The sequence below is a fragment of the Spinacia oleracea genome, chromosome 6, assembly GCF_020520425.1.
Source record: "Spinacia oleracea cultivar Varoflay chromosome 6, BTI_SOV_V1, whole genome shotgun sequence".
Lineage (NCBI taxonomy): Eukaryota > Viridiplantae > Streptophyta > Magnoliopsida > Caryophyllales > Amaranthaceae > Spinacia > Spinacia oleracea.
Genome location: NC_079492.1, coordinates 145712267 through 145736787, shown reverse-complemented (window position 1 = coordinate 145736787; position 24521 = coordinate 145712267). Strand labels below are relative to the sequence as shown.

At 32.9% G+C, this 24521-nt stretch overlaps 1 protein-coding gene and 2 long non-coding RNA genes across 3 annotated transcripts; all 3 read left to right on the top strand.

Moving 5' to 3' along the window:
• Positions 1 to 7331: 7331 nt before the first annotated feature.
• On the top strand, positions 7332 to 8839 carry LOC130464093 (uncharacterized). Its single transcript, XR_008924401.1, has 2 exons — positions 7332 to 7473; positions 8595 to 8839. It is a non-coding gene; the product is annotated as an uncharacterized lncRNA (long non-coding RNA).
• A 1697-nt stretch (positions 8840 to 10536) lies between these two features.
• On the top strand, positions 10537 to 12038 carry LOC130464162 (uncharacterized). The gene is made up of 2 exons (XR_008924490.1): positions 10537 to 10678; positions 11794 to 12038. It is a non-coding gene; the product is annotated as an uncharacterized lncRNA (long non-coding RNA).
• Positions 12039 to 19725: 7687 nt separating this feature from the next.
• Positions 19726 to 21327, top strand: LOC110794808 (metalloendoproteinase 1-MMP). The gene has a single exon (XM_021999771.2). It carries the CDS (start codon positions 19991 to 19993, stop codon positions 21095 to 21097), a length of 1107 nt encoding a protein of 368 aa, XP_021855463.2. The 5' UTR covers positions 19726 to 19990; the 3' UTR covers positions 21098 to 21327.
• Positions 21328 to 24521: the final 3194 nt, after the last annotated feature.

The following is a 24521-nucleotide window of genomic DNA, read 5'->3' as shown; positions in this document are numbered from 1 at the left end:
AGATTTTGATGAAATTACCTAAGGGGAAATCATGCTCATTTTCCCTTTTTTTTTTAAGGGATATTTTGTAATAAGGAGGTGGTTATTTTATTTTATTATATCCGTCTTGTTTTCGGGTTTATCTAATGATGTGTGTTTTACTTGGAAATTTGTAGGTTATCGTGTTGATATGTTTGAGAAATCTATTACAGTGCATGGCAAAATTGTAAATAAAATGACTAAAAAGCTAAAGAAAAAAACATCATCGTCATTATATTGACATCAGAGTTTTCACCATTCAACCAAGACTTATTTTGTCAATATGCTCATTTGAAAGCTTCGAATAAGCAAGTGAGAAAATAAAAAATAACATCATATGTAACTTTGATAATTCCAAAATATATGACATTGTGTATGGTAATTGATTATTTGTTCAAAAATATAATTCCCTGAGGAATTAGACACGACTCATTTTTACTCATATTTGTAGTTTTGTTCATTTAGAGAACTTAAACAAGCAAAAAAAAAATTAAGCGAGGGTACACCGTACACCTAAATCTGTTTACCTTTGGGTGTACTCGGAAACAAAATAGATTTTGTAGTTAAATTTTATTCCAAAACTTTAACTAGAATGTTTATGGTACGTACAATCGATTATACCATCATGTTTATGGTACGTACAATCGATTATACCATTATCACCCGCCATAACCAGTTGTACAAGTTAAGTGAAACTTGTCGATTTAAAAATCAACAAAAATTACTCTGTAATAGATAGTTGACATCCTCTAGAAAAATAAGATAATAAACGAATTAATGCTTCTTTATGAACATTTTAAAACGAATGAAGTGTATTTTAACTGAACCCGATAATAACAATGGAAAATACTTAGTCTTAATGTGCGGTAAGAGTATGTTAAACCAAAATTGTTCTAAGTACATGTTGGTTTTATTTTGGGATTTGAAACTTTTCTCATAAAAAAAGTTTATAAACTTAGTACTCCGTACATTAATTAACAATATATTAGTGCAACCATTTTAATTTTTAAACTAATAAGTACGGATTATAGGCATTTCCAGTGACTTATTCTTCGTACTTGTATTGAGAAAAAGAAAGTAATAGTTCCAAAAAATAATTTAGATATTTAATCAGTGATGGGACAGTGATATATAATTTGTACTTATATGAGATAAATATTAATAGTACCAAATAATTTTGATATTTTATCAATGATGGGTTGTAAAGAAATTAACATTGATGTTATATGGAGCACTTGCACATAATAAATTTTAAAAGAAAAGGATGAAAGTTGAGATTGTCGTTTTATAGTTTGCATGTATATGAGATGTGATCTTTTTTTAATTTGCCAACTTATTTTATGAGGTTGAGGAATTATTTATTATGGCAACAATTTATAGTGCTTGTGTTTGTCCACGGTTGAAGATAATAGTGGAGGCTTGGAGGTGGAGGGAAAGGGAGAGGCTGATAGGAATAGGGAGAATGTTGGAAGTGCATGAGCATGACACCAAGTCACCAACAAATAAGATTTTTTTTTTGTTCTACTACGAGGAGTTTCCACCGCCTTCGGCGAGGTAATCTCCCGTGGGAGTTTGCATGGGTACCTCGATGGGCAGCATCCCTCCCAGTTGAGATTTTTTCCATTCCCAAGGCTCGAACCCGAGACCTTGGTTAAGGAGCAATAGGCCCTTAACCACTCATGCTAACCTCAATTGGTACCAACAAATAAGATAGAACCATATCAAATTGTCTTACACTTAAACGTTAAAGTGGGTAGGAAATGAGTGACATGACATGTGGTCTGACAGTTAAAAAAGAAAATGGCAGATGAACCTTTAACATAATTTGTAATAAATGTTAATTTGAATACGTAATTTCCCTTAGTTGGGATATTCTCATTAGCTGAAATGATTTTCCTGAACTGTATTATTGTTAAATACTGACATTTTTATTATTATATAGGATGGCTTAATGATTATATCTAATCGTTGTTTTACATTGATTTAGCAATTTTTATGGAGTACTTTTATTTCCATATATATCATGAGTACAACTTATTAATTTATCAGCTCCAACCCTTTAGAATACTTAATTCAGTTTAACAACTAGTATTTGGGCACGACCGATGCCCCGTATTATTATGTGAATAACAATTAATTATTGTATCATTTAATTAAAATATGTTCGTTTTTTGTTTTCACAAGATAATTTTTTTGTTTATATTAATATTAATTTTACAAAGATAACATATAAAAGCGCATAGCTCGATTGGATAATGCTCTACTGTTGAAATTAGAGGTTGGAGGTTCGAATCTTATGCAAATCATATTTCTGGTTTGTAGAAACGCTTTAGATAGTATATATAGTAGATTATTAATTCAAAACTAAAGTAAAACTCTCATAAATTGTAGTCGATGATGCATGACCTCCTAATCCCCTATATAAAAACCGAAAGTCATCCTACGAAATGTCACCATTAATAGTCAAATGTTTTGGCATTTTTGGGTGTGAATTGAAAATGTGAATCAAAATTATTTGAGATTTAGATCTTAACGTATTGTTAAATCATATTATATACTAATTATCACACTTTATATTATATAGTAATGTTGATGCATGTGATAATGCATGTTGATGTGATGCAAAATTGGTTAACAAGTTACAAAGATTTGCAAAAAAATGTGAAAAATGACAAGTTGCTTCCTAGAATAGCGCATGTTCTTTTTAAAAGACAGATAGAGATTTCAATCGCATGTTCTTATATGTGTTGTGTGCATCAGGGAATATCATTATGTCCAGAATATTAGGCTTTCATTCGTCTTAGTTTATACTTAATTCTTTTGACTTTTTAAATCTAATTGCATAGTTTGACTTTCCTATAATTATTTATGATGAGGAAATTATTGATCGAGGAGTGCTTAAATTATTGTTACATGTTACCCTTAATTTATCTGGTGTAACCTTACTCTTTTTCATAGGCTAGTCCTTTATCGGCACATCTAAGATGCATCTGAGTACATCGTGCACGTATTCTCCCACATTTCTCTCGGATAACGTAGTTATCCTAGATGATAGAATATCATATGTAGTAGAGTTTATGTTATAACTGGGCTATATGATATAAGATAGAAGTCGAAATCTACGAAGTAGGAGATCTAATTTGTATAGAGTTGGATGAATATGAGACCTAGCTACATGCATGAGTGATCCATGAGTTAGACTCGAATCTAGCTAGCTCGTCAATCTAAATGGGGAGATGTCATAATTCTCTAACATATCTCGCCTACTCTACCTTAAAAGTGAGATGAACGGAAAATAAGATCAGTTTTAGATTAAGTTTTTTGAAACTGGTCATACTTGGTTCTAATTAGTATGAACCTACTACTCAAAATATCTCTGAAAAATTCAACTCGTTGACAAATGAGTCGAGTCTTAATGCATACTGGATTATATGAAAAGGGTTAACACAGTGTATACTATGAAAAGGGATTGACAATTACTTCCAAAAAAAAGATACTAATGATGCTAGCTTTGCATGGTTAAATAATACAAAACTCCATAAACTTAAACATAATCCATAATTAATATCCATAAACAAGTTTTTGAATGGTCATATATTTTATATTGTCTTTTTTTTATGTGACCAATCAAGTGATGGACCAAAGCAATCACTCACTACGGTCCCAAATTTGTCCCTCTTTGTGTTGTCCCAAATTGCCCTTCTGTACCTAAAAAACACAAAAGTGAAGAAATAATAAAGTTCATAGACGAATTTAATGGAAATTTGAGGACCAAAAAAACAGAAATGAGGATCCCACAACATGGGCAACATTTGCTATAGGTCAGTGTGTCACTTTCTAACCACTAGTAATTTCTCGATTTAATTGAGTTTCAAGGTTTGGTATACCAATATCCAATTATTTTTGCATCATTTACTGTTCTCTTTGTAATAAATTAACAATAATGTTACCATATTTATTTTGTAGCTTTAATATTATCTTCACTTTTAGGTCAAGTAATTTATTTCTTATTAAAGCTTGGAGAATTCAGCCAGTACTTTTTTGTTTTTCTTCTAGTGGAGACATCACTAATCCATTATCTAGCTTTGGGTTATAAGGAAGCATGCATCTACACTCCCAAAAAAATTAGCATTAACTTGTGTTTTTGTTATATAGGGTGTTTTTTCGGGTTTAGAAAATTGTATTAACTCTAATAAGTTCAGATAATTTTAATCAAGTAGGTAAGGTCTAATAAATTTAATCTCTTGCAATAGTTCTGATCAGACTAGCTAGCTAGGTAGGTACAAATACGGAGTAAGTTTACTTTTTTAAGTTTACTTTCTTGCATTCAAGTCATGTGTTATCCAATAATTAAGTATCAATCATATCTAACAAGTTCATATAAATTTCAATCGGGGTTCAATCAAGTCAATAATAAGGTCCAACAAGTTCAGATTTGTTCTAGTTAAAAAAGTCCAAGTCTAATCCGTCGAAGATAATGCATCCGTAGCAAAAATGAATGATCTTTAGAATGTTCTATCAACTTGAAACTTTTTTTATGCATGATAGTAAAGTGTATCAAACAAAATAAAAAGGTTGTATTTGTATAAGGAGTATATGATAACACCACGAACCTTTAATGATAATGTGTTTAACGATATATTCGTATAGATGTCGAACAATCCCTACCAGGCCAACCACTTTCATCAAAACCTTCATTTAATTTCCTCCTCATACTTCCCAATCTCCCACACAAGCTAGCTAGTCCCGCCTCGCCAAAAATAGAAAGATTCAATTCAACAAAAATCTAGAGGAAGTTATGACCTGTCACGTTATGTCATTGGACTAACACAATATTTATAGTTAATTAGTGTGGTGCCTTGTACGCTCATTTAGTTGGTGTTACTTCTTGCATCCCACCCAATATCTTTGATCTAATGAGGTCTTGACATACTGACTGGCAGTCTGACACTAATTCTTTTACGCAATAGGTCACATGTTAATTTAAACACCCAATTTGCACTAGTTTTTCCTATTCTAACAAAAAAATAAAAAAAAATCATTGAATCTTATAGAAATGTTATCCAACACTATTTTATTTAATCAAGTGAAATTATCATTGATAGATCCTCCACTATTGATCCAAGATACAAGATACAATGAACATTACAATATAAAACTGTGAATAATGCTAGCTTATTATTAGGGAGTATCCTAACGAATTCAAATTAGTCCCTACATTGATCACAGTAAAAGTATAAAATAAGTTTTCCATAAAAGCTGACTTTCTAAATTTTCTAATGATGTTTAGACTAATTAAATAAACATGAATTGTGATTGTGATTGTGGGTGACTACGGAAATGATGTTCATCTGGGTTTTATTGTCTGACTTTTTGTTTCTTTTTCCTTGCTTTTCTGTTTTTTCTAATTGATTATGCGCCCGTGGTCAAAACCAACAACAAAAGAAACATTGTTTAATTTGATTTGAATATTTTACTTGTATATAAACGGCTATAAAGCTTGTTCTTTATAAACAGTAATTAATCGAGTTAATGACCGGTTGCAAACTATTTCCTCCGTTTTAAAATGGTTTTTACCCCTTTTGTTTTACTCTGTTTCATAATGTTTTTTATATTATATTATATTATATTTCGATTATATTATATTCATATCCATCCACATTTTTACACACTTTTTCTATTTTGTCTTACGGAGTAATATTTGTGCAAATAGTAATTATAAAGATAATTTTAAAACAGAGGTAATAAACTATTAGAGCCTCAAAAGTGGCTACTCTTAGCCCACTCTTAAAGAGTTCGAAATCCGACATAAACCCTGTAGTTACTACAAGAAATTGTATTTTTAATGACAACCTAATTACGACGGGTTAAAATTACGTCGCAAAAGCCTTTTGCGACGGGGCTAACAACCAAACAAAGACGGGAACAACCTTCGCAAATGTCTTTTACGACTGGTTAACAACGTGATTTTTCATTAACGACGGTCCCCCTTTATGACGGGTTCGCGACAGGAATCTTGTCATTAATCAACGATTATTGGCCTTTAGCGACGGAATTTCCCGTCGTTAATGGTACAATTTCTTGTAGTGAGTAATGAACGTATAACTTTTAAGCGTATTGGCTCCCTCTTATTTAGAGGTTAATTGTGTAATAACCCTTATTTTATCTCTAACAATGCTAATTATTGTAGTAAAATAAAATACTATTTTATCAATAAACATAATTGTTTTATTAAATTTTATAAATATTAGCTATTATCTTAAATCTAAAAGTAGTACTTTATTATTCTAATAATTATCATGATCTACTTATTATAAAATTGACTTATTATAAATTGTTTTTGTTTTACCTAGACAATTAGTGGGAGGCACCTACACCAAAGAAACCGTATGACTCATTAACCTCCATCACCAAGTAACCCCTAGTATCTCGCATACGTGATCAAGCCTCAAGATTTAACTCATCTCAATCTTATTATGATTTGAATTGTCCAACAAACTTAGGATCATAACCCAATCCACCGTGATCTTATTCCATCCATCTCTAACAAACTTCCCGAAACTAACAAACTAGCTACTTATCTTTTAGCAATGCTTATCATCATCTTATCCCGGTTAATTAGTATTTTAACCCTTAACTTCACACTTTTAGGATTTCCTATAAATACTGACTTTGTCATCATTCCTAGGGTTTTGCAAAAACATATTACTCCCTCACATCCTCTCCAGAAGAACCACTCAAGAAAACTAAAGATAAACCTCGATCGCGGAAGTTGGTTTCTACCTACTTTCGGCTGCACCGAAACACCACTAAATTACACCGAATACTACCGTGAAAAACACTACCTTGTAGTCTGCATCATCCCCTACACATTTGGCTTTACATTTTAGAAACCCGACCGGTAACGAAGGTAGTGTTCCTTTCCGAAATTGGCTTGGTTGCTCGACTATTCTTTTGCATTTTTTTTAGGTGTCTTGGTTACGTAAAGTTAACTCTTTTCTTGAGGGTTCATCCTTTTCTCTTGAGTCACATAAGAGAAAGGATTTCATTATTAACCTCTGTTTTCATTAAACTTTGGTACTATATTTATAAATAAACAAATTCTTTTTTTTATGAAATCGATTCTAACACTGCTACGTATTTAGATGCTAGGTTGATTTAGCTTTCCTTATAATTTTGACTTATTATAGTAATAAGGTTATCATATTTTGGATTTAAATATTTTATCCACCCACTAATCTAACAGAGATTATAACAAGGCCTTTCACACCCGCATCGTACACACACACACACATATATGTATCGTAAAATATGTCTACTATATATATTACATAGGTTACGACCACTATGGTATTTGACACTGGTTATGTTATACTTGGTTGTAGAATCCGTAGAGCGGGAAGATCCCTATTAGTGTGCGTGTACGCGATCTTTGAAACTATATAAGCAGTTAAGGTAAGCTACTATGTTCACCACTTTGTAAACCCTATAAAGAAATATGGTTTTTACGTGAATACGTGTGATATGTTGTTTGCTTGGTATTTTATGTTAAAGATTATTACGGCATGTGACTTATCGAATTATACTATACATATTTTGTTAGTCGGAATGGTTGAACCGTGACATACGATAGTCAGATATGTGCTTAGCTTATTAATGTATCTTATATATATATATATGGGTATGCAGTGAGATTAGAAGTGTTAGAAAACCCCTTTAATATTTTTATATGTTAACAATTTGATGTAGGTGGTAGTAAGTTGCCTTGATTTTCGAAATGACCTTGCGTAAAAGTGCAAAATAATTGCTTGTTGATAACTGGTTATGCATGTACAATCATACACACTCTCTATTAAAATATAAGTACTTAAAATGTAATACACTTGGTCGGTAAGACATCTTAGGCAGGATCCCCTAAGGTGATGAACACATTGGTGGTATGACACATCGTGTCTTAATATTTTAGTCGGAGCTAACTAGCACGACCTAGGCTTATTCTACTCCTTTGAGTTAAAAACACTCACTGGGGGTGTGCACACTTAAAGACTAAGACCTGTTTGGTGGTTACATCCAATAGTCCAATACTATTGGGTGGTGGACTAGATTCACATTTTTCTGGTGGTTACATCCAATAGTTTAATATATACTAATGGGTGGTGGACGCGATCCACATCTCTCTGGTGGTTACATCCAATAGTTCAATATATACTATTGGGTGGTGGACTCGATCCACAATACTCAAATGGTGAACTTATAAGAAATTAAAAATAAACCCTTGTTACTTATGGTTATATGTACTAGTTTTATAAGAATTGTTTATCAATTTGTACTTATGTGTTTGTTAAATTATTATTATTATTATTATTATTATTATTATTTATTATTATTATTATTATTATTATTATTATTATTATTATTATTATTATTATTATTATATGTCTGCTTATTCAATAAGCGTTGATTACTCAGCTTTTGCTGACGTGTGTGTTTATTTGTTATGTGTGTTTGCGGCCATGTCTTTTTCTTATGGTGGCCCTGCGACGATCCTTTTGGAATTTGTCCACTATGGTGAGCAGTCAAGATTGACTGGAGCAGATGGATCGTGAAAGATGCAATTACAAGTTGAAAGAGCTCAATATTATCGTTTTGTCGTGTATGACCGTTTAATACTTCTAGTTTAAATAGACCACCTAGTAATCGAGTTGTAATAGTTTGAGTATTGTAAGCCTTAGCACTTGACAATGTGATCAAGTGTGGCGGTGATACCTCCGATTTAGGTGTAAGTTTCCGCAAATTTATTATAAAGTCTTTTATATTCTTATTTCTTTCTAGTTAGTAAATCGGGGGTGTTACAAAATGGTATCAGAGCCAAATCGCTCTTTGGGATTGACGCAGAGATCTTCACATCTCAGCGTTTGAGTTGTCTAGGATTAAAATGACTAATTAAGAGTGAAGTTAAAAGTTATAGGACAAGCCGTTTAATTGAAGAGACTATCTCCTTTTACTTGTTAGTATGTGATTCTCCTTACATGATTATGTGACTAGTGTAATTAGAGTTCGGGGACGAACTCCTTTTTTTAAGGGGGATAGAATGTAATATCCTTAATATTTTATGGTTCAAAATGTTGCAAAATTTTATTGATTTTATTTTAGAAAGAGTTTCAAAGTATTAAATTTTCCAAACTTTAAGTTTCAGGACGAAACTTCTTTTAAAGAGGGTAGATTTTAATACCCTATATTTTTATAACTAAAAGTTTCCGAACAAACCTTCTTTTAAGGAGGGTAGATTTTAATACCTATATTTTTCTAACTTTAAGTTTCGGGACGAAACTTCTTTTAAGGGGGATAGATTGTAATAACCCTTATTTTATCTCTAACAATGCTAATTATTGTAGTAAAATAAAATACTATTTTATCAATAAACATAATTGTTTTATTAAATTTTATAAATATTAGCTATTATCTTAAATCTAAAAGTAGTACTTTATTATTCTAATAATTATCATGATCTACTTATTATAAAATTGACTTATTATAAATTGTTTTTGTTTTACCTAGACAATTAGTGGGAGGCACCTACACCAAAGAAACCGTATGACTCATTAACCTCCATCACCAAGTAACCCCTAGTATCTCGCATACGTGATCAAGCCTCAAGATTTAACTCATCTCAATCTTATTATGATTTGAATTGTCCAACAAACTTAGGATCATAACCCAATCCACCGTGATCTTATTCCATCCATCTCTAACAAACTTCCCGAAACTAACAAACTAGCTACTTATCTTTTAGCAATGCTTATCATCATCTTATCCCGGTTAATTAGTATTTTAACCCTTAACTTCACACTTTTAGGATTTCCTATAAATACTGACTTTGTCATCATTCCTAGGGTTTTGCAAAAACATATTACTCCCTCACATCCTCTCCAGAAGAACCACTCAAGAAAACTAAAGATAAACCTCGATCGCGGAAGTTGGTTTCTACCTACTTTCGGCTGCACCGAAACACCACTAAATTACACCGAATACTACCGTGAAAAACACTACCTTGTAGTCTGCATCATCCCCTACACATTTGGCTTTACATTTTAGAAACCCGACCGGTAACGAAGGTAGTGTTCCTTTCCGAAATTGGCTTGGTTGCTCGACTATTCTTTTGCATTTTTTTTAGGTGTCTTGGTTACGTAAAGTTAACTCTTTTCTTGAGGGTTCATCCTTTTCTCTTGAGTCACATAAGAGAAAGGATTTCATTATTAACCTCTGTTTTCATTAAACTTTGGTACTATATTTATAAATAAACAAATTCTTTTTTTTATGAAATCGATTCTAACACTGCTACGTATTTAGATGCTAGGTTGATTTAGCTTTCCTTATAATTTTGACTTATTATAGTAATAAGGTTATCATATTTTGGATTTAAATATTTTATCCACCCACTAATCTAACAGAGATTATAACAAGGCCTTTCACACCCGCATCGTACACACACACACACATATATGTATCGTAAAATATGTCTACTATATATATTACATAGGTTACGACCACTATGGTATTTGACACTGGTTATGTTATACTTGGTTGTAGAATCCGTAGAGCGGGAAGATCCCTATTAGTGTGCGTGTACGCGATCTTTGAAACTATATAAGCAGTTAAGGTAAGCTACTATGTTCACCACTTTGTAAACCCTATAAAGAAATATGGTTTTTACGTGAATACGTGTGATATGTTGTTTGCTTGGTATTTTATGTTAAAGATTATTACGGCATGTGACTTATCGAATTATACTATACATATTTTGTTAGTCGGAATGGTTGAACCGTGACATACGATAGTCAGATATGTGCTTAGCTTATTAATGTATCTTATATATATATATATGGGTATGCAGTGAGATTAGAAGTGTTAGAAAACCCCTTTAATATTTTTATATGTTAACAATTTGATGTAGGTGGTAGTAAGTTGCCTTGATTTTCGAAATGACCTTGCGTAAAAGTGCAAAATAATTGCTTGTTGATAACTGGTTATGCATGTACAATCATACACACTCTCTATTAAAATATAAGTACTTAAAATGTAATACACTTGGTCGGTAAGACATCTTAGGCAGGATCCCCTAAGGTGATGAACACATTGGTGGTATGACACATCGTGTCTTAATATTTTAGTCGGAGCTAACTAGCACGACCTAGGCTTATTCTACTCCTTTGAGTTAAAAACACTCACTGGGGGTGTGCACACTTAAAGACTAAGACCTGTTTGGTGGTTACATCCAATAGTCCAATACTATTGGGTGGTGGACTAGATTCACATTTTTCTGGTGGTTACATCCAATAGTTTAATATATACTAATGGGTGGTGGACGCGATCCACATCTCTCTGGTGGTTACATCCAATAGTTCAATATATACTATTGGGTGGTGGACTCGATCCACAATACTCAAATGGTGAACTTATAAGAAATTAAAAATAAACCCTTGTTACTTATGGTTATATGTACTAGTTTTATAAGAATTGTTTATCAATTTGTACTTATGTGTTTGTTAAATTATTATTATTATTATTATTATTATTATTATTTATTATTATTATTATTATTATTATTATTATTATTATTATTATTATTATTATATGTCTGCTTATTCAATAAGCGTTGATTACTCAGCTTTTGCTGACGTGTGTGTTTATTTGTTATGTGTGTTTGCGGCCATGTCTTTTTCTTATGGTGGCCCTGCGACGATCCTTTTGGAATTTGTCCACTATGGTGAGCAGTCAAGATTGACTGGAGCAGATGGATCGTGAAAGATGCAATTACAAGTTGAAAGAGCTCAATATTATCGTTTTGTCGTGTATGACCGTTTAATACTTCTAGTTTAAATAGACCACCTAGTAATCGAGTTGTAATAGTTTGAGTATTGTAAGCCTTAGCACTTGACAATGTGATCAAGTGTGGCGGTGATACCTCCGATTTAGGTGTAAGTTTCCGCAAATTTATTATAAAGTCTTTTATATTCTTATTTCTTTCTAGTTAGTAAATCGGGGGTGTTACAAATTGAGACATTCTCTAAATGAGAGGTACTACCTCCTTTTCATTAAGTTCTTTACGCTTTAAAGAATGTGTCCAATAAACAAAACTTTGACCTTAAATTCTCACTATTATATCTATAAAAAATTATCATGAGATATCTTGTTAGACTTGTCTCAATATTTATTTTATAAACATCAAAATTTTATAATTTTTTGTCGTACATAATTAGATGTATTAATGGTTAAACATTACATCTGAGTCCGTGCAAATAGTAAGTGTAAAGATTTTTTTAAAACAGATGTAGTAGCTCTTAAATGGGTGTGATATGGAGCTTGGTGCTTGTTTTTTATTTTATTTTGTTTTAGAAAAAAAGAAGGAGAAGTAAAAAGGTAATTCAAGAGATAGTGTAAATAAGAAAAGAGAAGTAAGAGGTAGTCCATTTCTTGGTAGAAAACTCCTCTTGTTAAGAGATGGGGATGACTTATAAGGTGGGTGAGGAGAGACGTTAAGAGTGGGTAAATAAGAATTGATGCTCACCTAGCTAGGGTATGTTCGGTAGAAAGAAGAAAAAAGTTTGAGATCAAAGTAACTAATCAAAGTACCAACAATTCTAGACATTCATAGTTGCTTTAGCTAGCTAAAAGCGCGCATGTACGTTGGGATTTCAGGCTCTTGAAGTGGTTCTCCAATTAGCTTTTAAACAAGAACTATCTCGTGGTCAGTATTAGGGCTCTTGAGTAACTCTTTATGAAAAGTTATTTCAAGGTAGTTTTTGTCCAAGACACCTCCAAAAATTGATTCTTGTTAGCATGTGGATTGTTTATGAAAGACAGTTAATTATGAGGTTGCATAAATAAATAATTTTCCTCCGATTTTTTTTTTACTTGTAACGTTTGTCACTTTCATGCATGTCAATGCACATCTTTGATCATTATTATATGTAAATATCTTTAAGCAAAAAATATAAAAACTTGATATTTTGAAAATACGCATTGAAATAAATCTAATAAGATGACACACGATTATGTTTTATCTTACATATAAATCACCAACCATAGTCAAAGTAGCATATGTGAATAGTGTAAAAAGTCTAAACGTTGCAAGTATTAAACATCGAAGGAAGTATAATATGGGACCACCGAATAGTAAGCAAGAGATTGAAACTCTACTGAAGAAGTTTCTTTTTTGAAAAGGCCATGCATGGTTTGAGAGTATCTTGTAGAGAGTTGGTGGACGAGAGAAAGTAAAGAGCTAATTAGAGAGCTTTCACCAATATACATGTTTTTAAAATCAACTTTAATTTAAGTAATAAGTGATGTCGTTTATATATATTTTAAAACTATACATTAAATCGAAACTAACAAAACTTCATAGAGGAAGTAAAAATCGCAGTCTGTTAAAAAAGTCAATGAAATGGTACATGTTTTAATCGAAATGGTACTATGGTTTTAATGAAATAATACTTTTTTTAACGAAATGGTACATGTTTTTATCTAAATGATACTTTGTTTAACGAAATACTCCGTAGTACTCTTTTTTTTAATGAAATTGTACTCTCTTTTCAACAAATGGTACATGTTTGACGCTGTGATGTGTTTACTCACACTGTTACACATCACAACATGCCGCCTCACCGAGCTCAACTTCATATCGCATGAGTATCAAATAATATGCGGAGTATTCATGTTCAAAGTTTATGCCGACTCTTTAAACAAGATATTTAAAATTGATGCATAAAAGAAATAAAGCGATTTTAAGTGATCCATCAATTTTATCATTTTATGGTGTGCATATATTTGTGTCTTTTTCTTTTCGTCATGGAATCATCGAAGTGTGGGAAGTCTCTTTCCACAAAATCTCAATCTCAGGGAAAACCCTACATTGTAGGTAGTAGTAGTACTACAACATTATATGTCAGGAAATATGCTTCAATCTTATTTGTAAGTACGGAAATAGTTAGTTATATTTACCCTATGCAGATTTGAAACCTAATCTTTCTATTTTTAAAGTTTTGATGGCAGTATACAAGACAAACTTAAACTTGTTGTTTGCTTTGGTCGTATGCATCTTTATGTGCAACAGCCAAGATATGGGCACTAGCATCTTGGCGCAACTCTAATTTCATGAAACACGTTGGTCTTACTCTTACGTCCTTCAATGGTCAACGCGATTTCTTCTCGTTAAAATAAATACCCCGTTTTTTTCAGAAGATAGTTAAAATACTCCGTATTACGGAGTACTATTTTATCTTTAGATTCGAATTTTGTTCTCGTTACAAGGTGTATGAGATATGTTTCAGCATGATATGTAGGTTGTCACGTTTCTTTAAGCACGTTTGTCATTGTATCGATTTCAAACACTATTCATTATCAATAAGTACTAAATATCAACAGTTGATATGTGGTACAAATGTATTGAGACAAATCTAACAAGACCTTGCAAAAGTTGATATTTGACCTATGTATGACAATTATTTTCTTTTTAAGTATAAATCACAAAAGTAAATCCATGTAACTTACCTGAGTAGTGCCGAATTCAAAACGTGTGAACTAGAAAGAAACGGATGAATTATTCACTATTCCAAAAACTCTTTTTTAGGAGAGCTATATAAGTAGATGTTGTTTGGATTGCCAAATTGTCATACCAATCAATCGGGCTTTAATATTTCACATGTATGGTCCAATGGGCAATGGGCAATGGGCAATGGGCAATGGGCTTGTTTGCCATTGTAATAACGAAGTTTCTTGGCCCAAACATAGTTTGGACTGAAACATGTCCACAACGCCATACTTTAATTTGGGCCGAACTAGTTTGTCTATATTAGGAAAAGCCCAAACTGGATTGTTATAGTTAGCAATCCACTAACCTATGTTTGAGTTCTCAACTTCTCAATTCCTCATACACCGTACTTGCCAAGATATTCTTAGAGTATAGGGAACTTATTCATTTACGTGAGGAGAATTAAACACTTATCTCTTTCTTTCGATTAACTTGTATTTGGAGCATTATTACTTGTAAATCACAACTTATTTTATAATTTTATGTGTTTTTTTTGGATGTGATTCATATATATATATATATATATATATATATATATATATGGATACATCAATTGAAAAAAAAAAATGTAATATTTCTCAATAATTTCGGACATTACTCGTGAAATATAGTATTCTATCTATGTTGAGAGGTTGAAATCCCATGATTAAAATGTTCAGTATGATGAGTTATCCCACGTCGAAGAAGAGGGAAAGGTTACCAGCTTCGGAACTGCTACTCCCATGACTAATTGGTTTTATTTAGGTTTGAACATCCTCTTAGCTAGACTCAAAGTACGTAGATAATAATCATAATATCTCTACATCCTTGATGGGCTCCCTGTCGTCCCATGCCCATTTGATATCCTTAGACCGGTGGGGAGTATGGAAGGGAGTCTAGACTCAGACTTTTGGTATAATGTGGTAAAAATAACGAGGTTAGAGGCGAGTTTGAAAATTCAAGACTCGTTCGTAATAAAATAAATAAAATAAAAGACAATAATTTCAACCCTTTTGCCTAGTTATGTAATATTTCATCTGTTCTTTTTTAAATGACAAAATTATTTAGACACGGTTGCCAATGTATGATTTCAAACATTAACATCTTCCATTATTTATGGATAGGAAAAAAATTATACAAAGTTGTTTAAAAAAATATTTATTGAAACGAATCTAATAAGATCCACACGACTATGTTTTTTCTTATGTATAAATTACAAAAGGAAGTCAAAAGAACTTGTGTGAATAGTGTCGAAAATCCAATTGTATAAGAACGGAGGAAATACTCTGTAAGTGCAGTGTTTAAAAAGTGACACGATGGAGCCAAAAACAAATAAAGATGCATCTAGAAGTAAATGTACATCACATAAGGAGAAATGATGGAGAATGGATATTGAATACTCCCTCTGTATTTATTTAAGGGATACACTTGTCTTTTCCGGCCGTATTTATTTAAGAGATACACTTGCTATTTTTAGTAACTTATCAACCCAACTATCTAATTAAATAATCTATCTACACCCCATCTCCACCCCTCATTCCCTAAAATGACATGGTCCCCACTTGTTTTTCTTATTAAAATATCTACTCAACCCCACTTGTTTTATTACTTTATTTCATTTAATTCTTCTTTTTAATACTCGTGCCTGACCAAGTGTATCTCTTAAATAAATACGGAGGGAGTAGTAAAAATGTAAAATATAAGGCGTATTTAAGAATAATATAATAGAGGAAAATTAGAGTAGTTAATTAGGTAAAATTCTGACCAATAATAATGTAAATAAATAATTTGTTACATCAGCAATAAGCCCAAATAATCAGACTTTTTTTTTTGTGTTCATGAAATTTGATAATGTTGACTGAAAAAGACGCATACAAATGAAGAATTATTCATTAGTTCCGTGTGGGGAATAAAATAATATATATATACGTACAGATATACTGAGAGCCGCCAATTCTTTGGTTTAGGTCAGTTGATTTGCTCTTCAGGTCTTTTTTTCTGGTTGCAACTTGCAACAATAAACTGATTGTTACGTGAAAATTAAAACTGGTGATCCACCAATTAATTTTATGTCCCAAAAAGTAATCAAATTATATGTGATTAGATTAAACGCACCTTAAACACTTGTTATTGGTACTTTTCGTTAATTAGCTGAAAAGTGCTAGAGCAAGAGCTACACTTTGACATCATGCATGATTTAGCAACATTATATATATATATATATATATATATATATATATATATATATATATATATATATATATATATATATATATATATATATATATATATATATATATATATATATGTGTGTTAAGATAGAATATAGGAGATATTATATTGTGAATATTCTGTAGAGTCTTAAATATGATATGTTACCTAATATGATTCCTACATATGGTATGTTACCTAATATGTAATCTAGGGTTTAGGTAATGAGTTGTACTATATATATACGTGTGTTATTAATGAGAAGGATACGAGATTGCACAATATTTGACATGGTATCAGAGCTTAGGGAGATCCTACGACCCGTCTACAAAAAAAAATATCCCCTGCCGGTGGGTTAGAAAAATAAATCCACCGGCGGGATTCGTAATTAATATAATAATTCCGCTGCAAATTGGTAGAAGATGAGGTTGGTGTTGGAGAAAAGACTCGTACTTGGAATTGCGTCCAATTCGAGTATTTATATTGAGATAATTGGTGAGTTCGAAAAGAAGGGCGTTCTCATCAAGAGAGGAAAAAAAAAGTGCAGGTTCGAAAAGAATGGCGTTCTTGCTCGATTTTTTTTATTGAAGAATGGTGTTTCCAATCGCAATGTTCGTGAAACTGCCGTTACGATTGAGTGAGGGAGTTAAGGATAACGTAGTTATCCTAGAGGATAGAATATCATATGAGATAGAGTTATGTTATATGATATGAGTGATACTGAGGGAGTGTTGTCGCATACAGGTGGCAATGAGGACGTGTCGTTGACTAGTGGCGTCGACGAAGGGGTGTCGTCGCCTGTGAGGGAGGAACAACAACATTATACACCCAGTCGAGTGGAATCAGACGTCGTCTCAGCAACGACAGGTGTCGATGAGACGACGTGTAGTGATGAGAGTGAGACAAGGCAGTCATCAGCCCGTCGTATGTGTCGACGAAGGTTCAGTTAGCAGATATCGTCACTAAAGCGTTGGGGAAGAAGCAATTTGAGTTTTTTTTTGAACAAGATGGGCATTCGAGATCTTCATGCTCCACCTTGAGGGGGATGTTAAGATAGAATATAGGAGATATTATATTGTGAATATTCTGTAGAGTCCTAAATATGATATGTTACCTAATATGAGTCCTACATATGGTATGTTACCTAATATGTAATCTAGGGTTTAGGTAATGAGTTGTACTATATATATACGTGTGTTATTAATGAGAAGGATACGAGATTGCACAATATTTGACAATATATATATATATATATATTATCATAACTTACAATTTGAAACTATATATGTTTAAAGAGGATATCATGTAAGAAAAGCACCGATTCTCTCATCTTTCCCCTTGGTGACCGGAGACGATTATCGACTCTCACGGGGAATATGAAATTTGTCAGGCAACAGTGTCGGAGCTACTTTAACGTTATTAGTAAAGGCCATGTGCAATTTCTCAAAATGAGGTCCATATTCAATTAAAGGAAAAAAAAAGGGAAGGAGAATAAAAAAAAGAGTTTGTTAAGCATCGTACGTACCCATGTCCTTGAGTATTACATTTAACATAACACCACCTTAAATTAACCGCTATTTCAGTTTTTTTTTTTTTTTTTTTTTTGACATTTAGGAAAATTACAAGAAAGAAAAAACAAAAATAAAACCAGACTGCATTGAACTGCATTCCTTGTACAATCATGCTCCTCCTGCACCTGCTCTCGATCAACCTTATAAATAACACACCTGCAGAAAAGCCTATCCAGTTGTCGCTTGACAGGAGTTTTATTTTTGTTTAATACTTAGGAAACTAATAATATTATATCTGAAATTTGAGGCTACGTGTCGTCGCTCACCTCATACCCACCCCGTGAACCACCCCTACTGGAAATTAAAGCCAATTAGAACGGATGTTAATTTGTTAAGTAGTGGTTATGATCGAGGTGTACATGAACAAATGTATGTAGTTACATACACGTACTATTTCTATGTTATTGTTGTAATTTAATGAAATATTTTTGTTTTAAATAAATCTCGTATAATTGTGTTATCATTGATAATGCATTATTTGACTACAAAGGTCCAAAAGTAAAATAAGACAGAAAAAAAATGTAATTAAAAAAATTAAAGGGTTACTCGGAAATTTCTCCTATTCATGCGAGTAATAAGAGACGACTAACAAAGAACTTGGACGACATTACAGTCAGGAAATCAAATCCATGCCTCTTGACTCGCTGATCCCATCTCAAAATTATTTAGACATAAAACCGTTAATCTAAAGTTACCCCCAAAAGACCATACATACATGGAATTGTCGTGTTTGACAAGTCATCCAAAAAAACCCTTACACCAAAACCCTTGTTCAAAAGTCTTCTTTAATCACCATTTTTCTAACCCTTAATAATACGAAGTATGTAATATCCATCCACTATTAGTCTTAGAATTTGTCAATTATTGTCATACGATTACTTTTTATAAAATTTGGTCAACAATAAACAGAGTCAGATGCAACTATATTAAACTATTTTACTAATTTCTTATACTTGTTCAAAGTTCATCACATAGTCTATAGCATGCTATCTTAGAAGATCCAACATTGATATATCTTTTAATTATTGTACTATGTATTTTACTTTTCTAATCCAAAATTATGCCACTATTATGATATCAGGGTTCTGACCGCCAAATTATTTTGTTTTTTAGTTACGCTATTGGTTTCTTTGATCAAGTACATACTACATAGTAACAATGGTTAAAGATGTGCGTTGAATAATTGAATGGTTAATGACAGATCGATAATTGTAGCAAATCAATTAAATGAGACAAACTAAAATATAGAAAGTACTTAATATATACGAAGTGAATTCCTAACACAGTAGTTTGTTCACCCACCATACTTGATTAGATCATCAACCTTTGCTTAATCCCCATTTTTTGAAAATTGATAATTCAAAGCACGGCAGAATCTTCCTAACTTTCTCTCTCCTTCAAATTAAACCCCAAATGGTTGCTTCCACCCTCCCCACATTCTTCTCTTACTCATTTTTATTTATTTAATCATCTCATTTTCACCAATTTTTTTTAAAAACATTCCTTATAAACCTTAACAATTAATAAGATTTTGAAGGCTCAACTTCCAACATAACTAACTTTCCCCATTTTTTGGATTTGATCATTTGATCATCTTTTATCTTAGCTTAGCCTGTTAGCCATGCACTTTCTATTACCCTTTTCGCTCTTCTTCTTCATCTTATTATTACAACTACCTTCAGCCTTTCCCGCCAGAACTTTCCCGCAACCAACTATCCCAAACTTTGACGCCACCACCGCCTCCGCCTTCAACTCCACCACCTCCACCCCGTGGGGCAACTTTGCAAAGTTTGCCAACCTCGAGAAAGGAAGCCACGTCACTGGAATATGCGATCTCAAGACTTATCTCAACCACTTCGGCTACCTCCCGGCACCGGCCCCCGGGAACTTCTCCGATGACTTTGATTCCGACCTCGAATCCGCCATCTTAACTTATCAAAGGAACCTCGGTATACCAGTCACCGGAAAACTCGATAACGATACTATTGACCTCATCATGGCCCCACGTTGCGGCCTCGGCGATTCCCATATGCATAACTCCACTGCCAGCCGCCTCCACCAAACGCGTCGTTACGCCTTCTTTAACGGGGAACCACGGTGGAGTCAGTCTTCACCGATGACTTTGACTTATTCTTTTTCGCCGGACGATACGATTGCTTACATCAGTCAGGAAGATATCCGGGCGGTGTTCGCACGCGCCTTTTCACGGTGGTCCGAGGTTATTCTCGTAAATTTCACAGAGATACAAAATTATCGTATGGCTGATATCCGTATTGGGTTCCATAGCGGCGATCACGGCGACGGAGAACCGTTCGACGGCGAACTCGGAGTTTTAGCCCATGCTTTTTCACCGGAAAATGGAAGACTTCATTTAGACGCAGCTGAAACTTGGGCCGTTGATTTTCAAAGAGAACGGTCTAGGGTGGCCATTGATTTGGAATCAGTAGCTACGCACGAGATAGGTCACGTGCTCGGGTTGGCCCATTCTTCTGTGAGTGATGCTATCATGTACCCGAGTTTGAGACCGAGGAGCCGGAAAGTGGATTTACGGGTTGATGATGTTCAAGGAGTCCAAGCTTTATACGGGTCAAACCCGAATTTTAATTACGGGTCTTTGTTGGAGTCCGATCAGGAAACTTTTAACAGCGGCGCCGGTGACGGTGGCAGAAGGACAGTATTCGGGTTATGGATCGTCGTTTTCACCTTAACTCAACTCATATATTTTTAGAGGGTCCAAATGTCGAATGTGAATAATTTTATTTTTAAAAAAAAACGTGGGTCGTTGTTGTTGGTTGTTACAAAATTTAGATTGTAGATTTTTCAAACCTTATTTATTATTGGTTAATTTATACACTTATAAGTTATACATATAGAAAAGAGATATAGGATCGAGTTCATTCTTTTATGAAATGTTTTTAGTGGTACATATTTATACAATACGGGACGTACTTGTGTATATTTCATATACTACCTTCTATGCACATTAGGTTTATCCGTATAATTGGTTGAATGTATAACGAGGAAGATTATCCATGATTTATGCTTTCTCAATTTTGTCAATACTTTGTTAGTATTTCATTTACGTTGATTTTGGATTGTACTAAATATATAATAGAAAAAAATTACAAAAAGTTGATATCATAACATTATAGATAGAAACAGAATTGAGATTTGATTGATTAGTACTCACTAAACATAGTTCATTGAATTGGTCACCGCCAAATTGTCCCCTCAATAATGAGATTTATGAGCCCCTCGCTCACAACCGCACATTTGAATTTAGTTCCTCATCGGAGTGTCAAATCTTCAGCAAAAACGATGGAAACCTCCGAATGGAGAGTCTTAATTAACCTCGCGGCCATCAACATCTTTCCATTTTCATCGCGAAAAAATGATACCTAGCTTGTGCTGGAGCTTCTTCTTTCGGCCCCACCGAAATTTAGTTTCATAATGCCAAACAGAGGACTGTTTCAGACTGTGGTTGATCTTGAACAATTAACCAATATACTATGTAATTTATACCATTATATACAAACTCTAAGGGGCGTAACTAAAAATACACTACAAACATTTTCGTCCGGGAGGCCAGGCCCACCCCATGCATAACTAACAACTAGGGGTGTGCAAAAAGTGGTCCGGACAAAAAAAAATGGACTGGACCGAAGGCAATTGGTCCGGTCTTCGGGTCGAGAAATATCATTATTTGGTCTAGCTTCGGTGTGGTTTGGTCAGTTTTTGGACCAAACCAATTTTTCCTTAATAAAATATAATATAAACTATTTAAATATTTATTTCTCTCATTTATATGTTGTAAATATTACTATATTGTGATATATTTTATTTTAGCTTCCAAAAAAAACCCTCTTAAATAATTGATTTTTTATACGAAGTATATATTTTTTTTCCTTTTTACCATAATTTTAGAAAAACAAAAAATATATAGAAATAGGTTTACAACCATTCTAAACCGGTTGAGCAAGAAGAATTTTACTCTACAACACCGGATCATGTCGATCTGATTTTTACGTGGTTGATATGATTAAAACACTAATCTCAGAGATTGATCGGGTTTAAACTCATTTCTAAAGATTTCTTTGACAGGAAAGAACGATATCATTAATAATCAACCATACAATGTCTACAATGATAAAATAGATCAGCATACCACACATATATTCAAATAAAATACATAATTGTTACAATCAAAACAATTACTATTCTACATCTTAAATCAAGCTCGTACTACACCGCTTCTAGCTTGACACGAGCAATGAATTTCGAAAAAATCTAGGAAAAACCAAAATAAATCGTGGGCAACCCAAGAATCAAATGGGAACAAAACCAACAGAAAAGAAGAAAAAAAAAAAACAGGAAGAGAAAACAATGAAAAAATAAGAAGAAAACTAAGCATGAATTAGGGTTCGAACATGGAACTAACAAGAAATGTAGTAGAAAGCTTACCATCTTAGCTATACTATTATTTATGTCTTTTAACTCTATTCAAATATATTTAAGTGGGATAGGATTAGTGTACGTGTATTTACACTATTTTTTCACATGGTTTATGTTATTAATTTTCTAATTTCACCACATAGTGATTGCAAGAAAATTTAATTTTATTACCATTATTGAAAATGGTTTTGAATAAAGACTGCATTTTAATTTGTTCGTTTTCTATATATAATAGAACACGTTTTTTCATTAATTAGTTAACATTTGTGTAATTAGCATATGTGGATCATAACATATATATATATACACAAAATATTTATTAGATATTGGACATGATTTACAAATATAAATTAACAACCCAAAAAGGGAAGAACACTATTACTGAAAATTGATACGTACTACATACAATACATCACATATATCCAAATAAAATAAACGATCTCCAAATAGTTATTAAAAAAAGTTCAAACTCGCATAGACAACACATGTAAACAATGCGTAAAAATTTCTTATATTATCCAACATTGTAACCGGGACATCGCCCGGGACACACACTAGTTTAGTTATGAAATCTCATCCCAAGAAGTCTTTCCATTATGTACGAAGTAGTAATGATGCGAACAACAAAACAGACAGAATCAAATCCAAAAGGAAGTTGAATTAGTTCAACATCTTCTATTTGTTGGTTTGCCAAATATTTGGACGTAGAGTACTACTCCCTCCGTCTCGGAATACTCGACCCGGTTTGACCGGCACAGAGTTTAAGGGGCTTGAATTGACTTATTTAATTTACGGTTTTTTCATGAAATGCCCCTGAGGTTTGCAAAAACGCACCAAATACCCTCGCGTCTTTTGAATCACATAATATACCCCTATTTTTGCCTAAGTTTGCACCAAATACCCCTAAGCCGACCTTCCGTTAGTCCTCCGTTAAGTCATGTTTATAATTCATCAAATGCACCTATTTATAAACGTATTACACAATATACACCTACTTGTAAACTTATTTGCACGAAATACCCAAACTGCTTTTAAACGGCAGAATTTGATTCAAATGGCTAGTCCAGTAAGTTTTATACTATCAAAAGAAAGAAAGTTGCGTAACAACCATGTTTTCTTCATCCAAACTTGCTGCTTGTATAGTTTGTTGATTCTTAATCAAGGAACAATACCCAGAATCCTAACAAAAAACATACAAGTATAACATATTGGGCCTTCGTTAGATTTTGATCAAATGATCTCACATCTCAGCTGAAGTTCGAAACAAAAGGCACCTGACAACCAAACAGCCAGAAGCTAAACACTAATTGTAGAATTACATGTTAACATCATACTCTCAGAGAAGTATACAACCAAAATACAAGTATTTCACCTCTCAGAACTGATTGTATAAATTTCTTGTACAAAAGTGCAGCTGGTGAATGATTGACACTAGAATATATACATTTTTTTATTTCTGATGCAAAAAGAATATTTTCCCAAGTAAAAAACAATCTGGGAAAAGAATTTGAACAGAAAATATGTAACCAACTGCTGTAACGCAAACAAAAGAGAACAGAACATACTCCTTTCTCAATGGAATGAGTATATAGCAGCAGAAAAGACTAACCCCGGTTACAAAGAAAAAAGAGCTTCCAAATAATCATCAATGTAGGCTAAACAAGGCCAGTGATCTGTTCTAATTCGGACCAATGTTGAAA